This window comes from Siphateles boraxobius, unplaced genomic scaffold, assembly GCF_051911475.1.
Source record: "Siphateles boraxobius isolate OS27281-9 unplaced genomic scaffold, OSU_SipBor_1 12, whole genome shotgun sequence".
Lineage (NCBI taxonomy): Eukaryota > Metazoa > Chordata > Actinopteri > Cypriniformes > Leuciscidae > Siphateles > Siphateles boraxobius.
Window position 1 is genome coordinate 21,680,955 of NW_027508722.1, and position 7,940 is coordinate 21,688,894.

Consider the following 7,940-nt stretch of genomic DNA (forward strand, 5'->3'; position numbering starts at 1 on the left):
TCCTAATTAAAATCGTTATGAATTTATAGCCAATTTTATAGTTTGTATTTAGCGACATCATGTGATGATTTGGAGGAATAACTACCGGTATGTGGTTTTGAAAAGATTTCTAGTCAGAGGAGACTGGTGTTAGCTGTCACAATTGTAATATCTCTTAACCAATTATAAAATCTTGAATACAGAAAACTTGTATTGCCCATAATGTTTTCACATTAAATAGTCAATTGAAAGCAAAATGTAAAGAATAGTTATAAAGTTCAAAACTATTATACTAAATAAATAAATAAATAAAAATTAAAAGATATAACAAAAATATATTAAACCATTGTTCTGGCCAACGAATATTGTAAAACCACATGAAGAAATCTCTCATGTTAAATTATGCAATAACAGCTGAAGAACACAAACAGAAAATAAGAACAGAACTGTTTGCTTCAAATTGCCTTGTTTGCATTTGCCCAATAAAGATATTACTCTTTTTGTTCAATTATAGACATTCATAAGAAACACTTCTAGAAGATTATGGTCACAGACAAGCAAGAAATCAACAGCCAGAAAATCATGTTCACCCATCCAGGATCCAAAACATTTGTTTGCTCTTATTCCTTCCAAGTGTAGCTGTGCCGCATGCCAGAGTAGTTTATAATTGGCCAGCAAACATCAAACCTTTTGGAAGTGTTTGGTCAGAGCATAAATAATTTGAAAGCGTAAACATGTATACAAAAGGAAACTGAAATCCATTTAAATGAGAAAATAACCATGACTGTTGACAAGCACCTTATAGGTGAGAACCTTGAGACGTGAAATATTATTTTCACACATCAATGTTTTTTTATTATAAATTACAGCTCATGGCATTTTGAACCAAAATATTTATGCAGCAAATTAAGTTTTTGATGCTTGGGATCATTTTTAAGTAAACATTGCTGTAGGGAAAGGGTGTTTGTGTGAATTAGATGTAGGGCTCATCCTACAGCACTGAAGAACTGCAAGGCATTTAGAGCTTTTATTATTCTCTCTCTTATGAAAGTCTATTACCTAGATGATATAAATGTGAAATGTGTGACCCTTTTGGAGATTTTCCTGCTGCAGGCCATTTACTTTAAAGAGCCCCAGGAGAAAGCTAAATGTAAAAAATGGGATTTTCTTTTAGGCCTGTTGCCATTTCAAGTTTTGCTACTCCAAAGCGCTTCCCATGCTAATATATTCTTTTGTTTAAGGACTTTATGAAGAACCGTGGGAGAGAAAGAGAGATCTTGAATAATTTGTGTAATAATATTGTTCTTGTTGCATTCCATGCCATGTACCTTCGTTAATGAACTGCCATTGTTTTAGCACACAAAACACAGTTATTAATGGTGGCTTCTGGTCAACCACACACTGGTAATAAAACTACATAAAAAGAAACACAAATATTGCAGACAGAAGAAATTAAATGAAATGAGAATTTTTACAGTGATGAACTGCTAAAGTTAAAGCATTGGAGGGTAAAATTAATAAACACTGTTGTGGTTGTGGTGACTGGATATAGTCCAGGCAATTCCAGTTCATGTTGTTAGTGGAAAAAGTTGGGCTTGTGGCAGCATGTAAAGATAAGATATGTCACATTCTGAAAGGATACCTCAGGACTGCCTCAAGGCCTTTTCTGATATAGATCCCCCCCCCCCCCCCCCCCCCCCCCCTCCCTTTTGTTTTTAAATAGTTTTCTTACCTTTATTCATGGACTGGACATAAATATCAGTAGTTTACCACCCATTAAGAGGCCTGTGTAAAATTCTGGTTCAGAATAAAAACATAGTATTATTCCATACACTGTATGTGTAGACGATTCTGGTTATGTGTAAGACCTTAGAATTTATCGGCTGAGAGGCTTTTCAATCTTTGAATCATTTATTAAAGCTATTTGTTCAAAAATACTGATTCGTTCAGGATCAAAATAGTTTTATCTGAAGTATAGCCCCCAATACCTCAGTCACTGTTGCCTACATCAATCCACTAATGTAGTCCACCGAACAAGGGAAAATATAAAGAGTGAATTCGGACATTGAAGTGCTGCAGACCTCAGATAGTGCACTATAGGGTAGACTGTGTACAGTTGAGACATGAGTACAGTTGAGACACTTTAAATAACTTGCGTGCGCAGCATGCAAAAGTTGTGATTTTGTGTATTAGTGTCCTCTTTGATCATGGGAAATTTTAACAACGTAAACATATCCGATCCGAAGATATTGGCAAAAGTTTTTTTTCTAAGATAAGACGTTCACTTCACCATGCACACTCCACAATGAATAGCTTATTATCCTTATGTGACTGTTAAACGTAACTGGTATCATCACAAACGTTATTCTGTGCCCTAAAAACTGGCATATTTCATTGTATTGTGTCATGCAAGATCATTGCAAAATCTAGAGAAATGTGCGAGGTGGCCAGCGGGGTATGGTTGAGACACACGTGTATCAACTGTACCCCCGATAGATTTCTATTAAGAAACACACTGTTTAGTTGTTTAGTGTTATGATAACAGATTTAACGTCGTAATTACCAGCATAGGACGCAAATGAAAATAAAATTTGATATCTGTGATATTTAAACTGTGTATTATTAATAAATATATTAAATATATTGTTCCTGTTTTATATATTTTAACCAGTGCTAATTTAAATAAAATGAATGAATTTAAATGGATGAATAAATAAACATGTTGCCCAATTTTTTTTTTTTTTATTTTTTTTTTTTATTATATTTAAAAAATGAACATTTAGTTGCCTTTACATCATTAAAAATGGGTGCCTCAACTGTACCATGGTACTGTCTCAACTGTACCACGTATGGGTACAGTTGAGACAAAGTTAAGACAAAAAGCACCTTATTTTTATGAGCTAATTGTGGAACCTACTTATGGGTATTATTGATTGATAGTATCTTAGTCTACAAGCTAATGAAATGTCATGTGGCATGTCATGTAGAAATTCACTTCTTTTCAGTATCTATTTTTGTGTGAAAAATCAAAAAGCAAAAAGTGTCTCAACTGTACTCAGTCTACCGGGAATAGGGGGCGATTTTGGATAAGCCCAAGTTTTTAGAGTGAGTCATTCATTCAACCAAATCTCGCAAAACAGTGGTTCATTAAAGAACAATACATCATAAGTGCTAAGAGACAGCAACAGTTGACTTCTTTGATTTTGTCATGATTCTGCCTTTGCGTCCCAGATCTTCTCTTGTCTTGAGGCAGGATCATGACAGACTCATGTTTTTATGTGTAAGCACATGGCCATTTGTTTGGGCTGTGTGCTTGCGTTGTCCTGTCACCCCACCCCGCCCCCTTGTTATCTCATCTTGTAATTATTATGTCAGAGTTTTGTTTTCTGTTTTGTGCCGTAATAAACCTTGTGTGTCTGCATATCGTCTGCGTTTGGGTTCTCTCCTTCAACCTCATGACAGAATGTACCGACCAAAGAAGAACCCAGCAGACTGTATGTCTTCTCCCGCTAAACCACAGCTGACTTACCAAGAACTATGGTGGCAGTTGGCCATCGCCGACAGTAGAAATGGAAGACTTCCATTCCCTCCCCAGGGTGAGTTGTCCCTGAAAAGGTATGCCCAAGTCGTGGAAGAGAAGAGATTCTTCCTGCCTGAGGTCCTGATTTCTCGCTATTTCATCGCCGGTCTCAATTCTCCTCCTCATCTGTCTGAACGAGAGGAGCTGATTCTTCGCCCATTTCGAGCAGTTGTGGATTGCTTATCTCGGAAAAAGCCAAAGGGTCCCACAAGGGTTTCATCTGCCATGCTTCAAGTGCACCCGGAGGGTCGAGTCCTAGATGTCGTCACTCAAGGGGATCAGGCTCTATCTGTTTCTTCTCCCGAGGTTTCATCCACTCCCGCTGATCTCTGTGGCAAACGAGGGAGACGGATTTCATGAGATTCTCCTTCAGAATCATCCTCGACGGAGTCAACGCTGTCCGAGACTGCCCTTCCTGCTTTCCCTGTGGAGCTTCTCCAACCGGCCACTAGTCCAGCTATGACATCCGAACTGCGTCCTAGGAGAAAGAGGAGGAAGGGAGCCTCCCGTCCTTCGTCTCTGCCTGTCCCAGAGCCCGCTACTGCAAGCGCCATCCCAGAATCTGCTGCAGAAGAGGCCGATCCCGGGTCTGCTGAGAGAGTTGCGGCCGATCTAGCCGCTAAAGAGGTTCTGCAAGCAGTTTCTGTCCAAAAGGAGATGCCTGTCGTCTTAGCTGCTCGAACCTTATCTGACTATCTTATCGCTCTTACCAAAATCCTTGAAATGCCACCCAGACCCAATTTACTTCCAAGTCACGAACCCACGACATCAGACAGCGCTTCTCCCGAGTCAAGTGTGTTAAGCCTGAAGGATTCAAGAGAATCAAATGTGTCTAGTCTGAATGATTCTAATGCTTCGAGTCCTGCTTCAAGTCTTGCTTCGAGTCCTGCTAGTGAACCTAACGTATCAAATATGGAAGATTCAAGTGAATCGATTCCTAACTTGAATGATTCAAGTGAACCTAACGTATCAAATATGGAAGATTCAAGTGAATCGATTCCTAACTTGAATGATTCAAGTGAACCTAACGTATCAAATATGGAAGATTCAAGTGAATCGATTCCTGCCTTGAGTCAAGCGCATTCTAGAGTCATCTGCCCTGATGAACCAGTCCAGTTCGTCTGTCCTCTCGAGCAAGAACCTGTTCCACAAACACCCGCTTCATCCCCTGTTTTGTCTCCCATGTCGTCGCCTCCTGTTGTCCCCATCAAGACTGCTGTCAAGTCGCCGTGTGTTTCCCCTGTCGTTGCCCAGCCCCGGACTGTTTTCCCCAAGACTGTACCTCGTGTTTCTTCATCTAAACCTGCCCATAATCCTTCTGTCATGATTCTGCCTTCTCGTCCCAGATCTTCTCTTGTCTTGAGGCAGGATCATGACAGACTCATGTTTTTATGTGTAAGCACATGGCCATTTGTTTGGGCTGTGTGCTTGCGTTGTCCTGTCACCCCACCCCGCCCCCTTGTTATCTCATCTTGTAACTATTATGTCATAGCTTTCACCTGTGTTCCTGATTAGTTTGCTCCCTATTTAATCCCCTCATGTTTTCTGTCCTGTGACAGTCCTGTGAGTACTTCGTCTGAATCCTTTTTAATGAGACTATCTGAAGCAGCAGAAAGGAGCAGCAACTGGCTGTGGTTGAGACGGAAAGATTCTAGCTGGCTGTGTACAGGCCGCCATGCTACGGTTTCGAAGAATTCTTGAAAACTTGAAGAGTCTGTTGGTTTATTTGTATAGGTTGTATAGTATTTACAGTCATTACGTTCCTGTGTATATTGCGTGAATGACGGGTGGTTGGGCAGATATTGTGTTTTGCGGTAGGTGGTATGCCATACGGAACCGTTGCCACTGAAACTGCATATTAACGCACCAGTGGGGCTCGATAGCCTTAGTCAAACGGGTTGGCGCGTATGGTTGGGTTGCGGTGAGATTGTGGTTAGGTCTCAGCAGCAGGAGGGATGTAGAGGTCAGTAAGCTGGGCTGAGTTGAGTGGGGGACGGAGGGGGGTGACTCCGGGACGCCAGAGTCACTGTCGAGCCCTCTTTAGGTGTCGCGGGCTAGTCGACAAAACACTGAGGACGGAAGGTGCCCACTTGAAGACCCTAGAGATGTCCCCTACTCAGCTCAATCCAGACGGTTGTCATGGGGGGACCGCACTGTGGTTGCAGCCGTTGTGTGTTGTGACGCGTGTTAACACTAGACAGAAGGAGATTTAAATCACCATATGGAAAGAAGCATAAATGGATGGAGAAGCATAGGTTACTGTAAAGCTATGTCTTAGTTGGTGCTTATCTTGGCGAAAGCCGAGTAAAAATCAGCATGAAGTTTTAACATCTACTCTCGTGTAATGGAAATCAGAATTGTGAGTTTGTGTAGCTGTTTGTTTCCTGTCTAGTCATCTTCAAGTCAGAATTTATCATCTTGTCTCCTCCAGTCATGTTTTGCCCCCTCGTGGGTTTTGTTTTTTGTTTTGTGCCGTAATAAACCTTGTGTGTCTGCATATCGTCTGCGTTTGGGTTCTCTCCTTCAACCTCATGACAGATTTCACTTTTGAATTGGTTTGGTTGGAAAATACACAAATTAACTGGAAATATTTTGTCTGAAATGTAAGTTATTCGATATTAACTTGTTTTTGAGCTGTTGTAGGCTATGCAATATGCAAACTGGCGGTCGAATCACATGAAAATCTACTCAAGACAGTAGTGATTCTGTGATTTTGGTTTAATTTAAGATTTAATTTAGGCTTTTATTCACATATAAACATTACTTTTAGCGGTAACGAGCATAACTAAACATTTTAGTCAAGTAACGCAATTACAATTACTGAAATTTTATTGAGTTCGTTACTCGCGTTACTCTCTTTTGTGAAAAATGAACGCTTGCAGACAAGACAGATAGGCCTACTTTAGCTGCTTCTGATCTAACGTCGCAGGACCTTATGGTGGCGCAATGATACACCAATCGAAAAATGAGAATTAAACCACAGCATGGCCTAATAGTGCAGATAGAATTAGCTTTCTCTCATGGAAGTATTTTATGGACATTACTTTTCGCTCGTCGAAATTAAGGACACCGAGTGTGTCCGAGAGCGCGCTCGACAGTGCGCGAGAGAGAACGACTGTCCCGATCACAATATAGTTTGTTTATAAATAAATTACACATTTCAGCATTCGAATAATCTCTGTAATATAGGCCTATTGGTGTCATCTGAAATGTTTTCATTAGTTTACACGGTTATAAAATAAAACTCCAAAAATAACCTGCAGGGAATGTTCAAATAAAACATCTTTGTTTGGCCGGTTGTGAACATATGCGGCAAACTAGACTAGAATTTGGCTTAAATAACCTCTGATAATGACGTTCTATGTAGGTTATAAAAATAAAACCCAAAAAATTATAATTTATTATTATTATTATTTATGTTGGTAGGCCTACATTGTTCAGTATTATATTGAGAACACTTTTTGTTTAACTGTTACTTTTGTGAGAAAGAAAATACTTCAAGTAGACTATACAGTATGTCTACCAGTTGTAAAGTTGTGTGAGTTTTATCATTTTAATTTGCACTACAAAGAGTGTATGTGTATGCAGCCTATACATTATATTACTGTTTATTTATTTTTGATAGGCTACATTACTTAAGAAGCATAATTTATTTTTAGACTTATTTGTCGGCCAGTTGTCGTCTGTGCAATAAATATTAAAAGCTCTAAACCATCTATTGTGTTTTGTTGTTCCACTATAGTAATGATAATATTTTAATATTTAGGTTAATAGATGTCTCTCACATTGTCCCACAGCAACATTAAAATAGTGTAGATTAGTGTACAATGTTTTATAATAATAATTTATTCTATTTAGTGTCCATTTCATTCATTTAACATATTTAATATTGGGAGTATCCAAGTTATTTCACATATTTAAAAAAAAATTTTTTTTAAGTAACGCAATAGTTACTTTCCCTGGTAATTAGTTACTTTTGTAATGATGTAACTCAGTTACTTTTTGAGTTACTTTTTGAGAAAGTAATATAACTAATTACTTTTTTAAAGTAACTTGCCCAACACTGATCAACTCACACATCAGTTGTGGTAAACAGAAGCTCTAGCATGTTCGCTTGACATGCAAGAACAAATGAAGTTCAGTCTTGCATGTTACGCAGCAAGTTTGAGCTTCCACAAGAACCAATGAGGTTCAGTCTCATTACCCAGCATGTTTGAGCTTCAGCACAAGGTTTGTTCTCGCGTGTCAAGCAGGTTCGGTTAAGCTTCTGTTTATGTTTGCTGATCAATGTTTATATGTGAATAAAAGCCTAAATTAAACCTGTTCATCATGTAAAGCAGTAGTCTTTTCAGAAAATTTGGATTTGATCTTTATTTGTGTT

At 38.9% G+C, this 7,940-nt stretch overlaps 1 protein-coding gene across 1 annotated transcript; it reads left to right on the forward strand.

Annotated features, from left to right (window-relative positions):
- Window positions 1–2,709: 2,709 nt before the first annotated feature.
- LOC143714009 (uncharacterized) lies at window positions 2,710–6,207 on the forward strand. The gene is made up of 2 exons (XM_077204921.1): window positions 2,710–2,826; window positions 3,039–6,207. The coding sequence occupies exon 2, from the start codon at window positions 4,019–4,021 to the stop codon at window positions 5,072–5,074; it is 1,056 nt and encodes a 351-aa protein (XP_077061036.1). The 5' UTR covers window positions 2,710–2,826; window positions 3,039–4,018; the 3' UTR covers window positions 5,075–6,207.
- The last annotated feature ends 1,733 nt before the right edge of the window (window positions 6,208–7,940 follow it).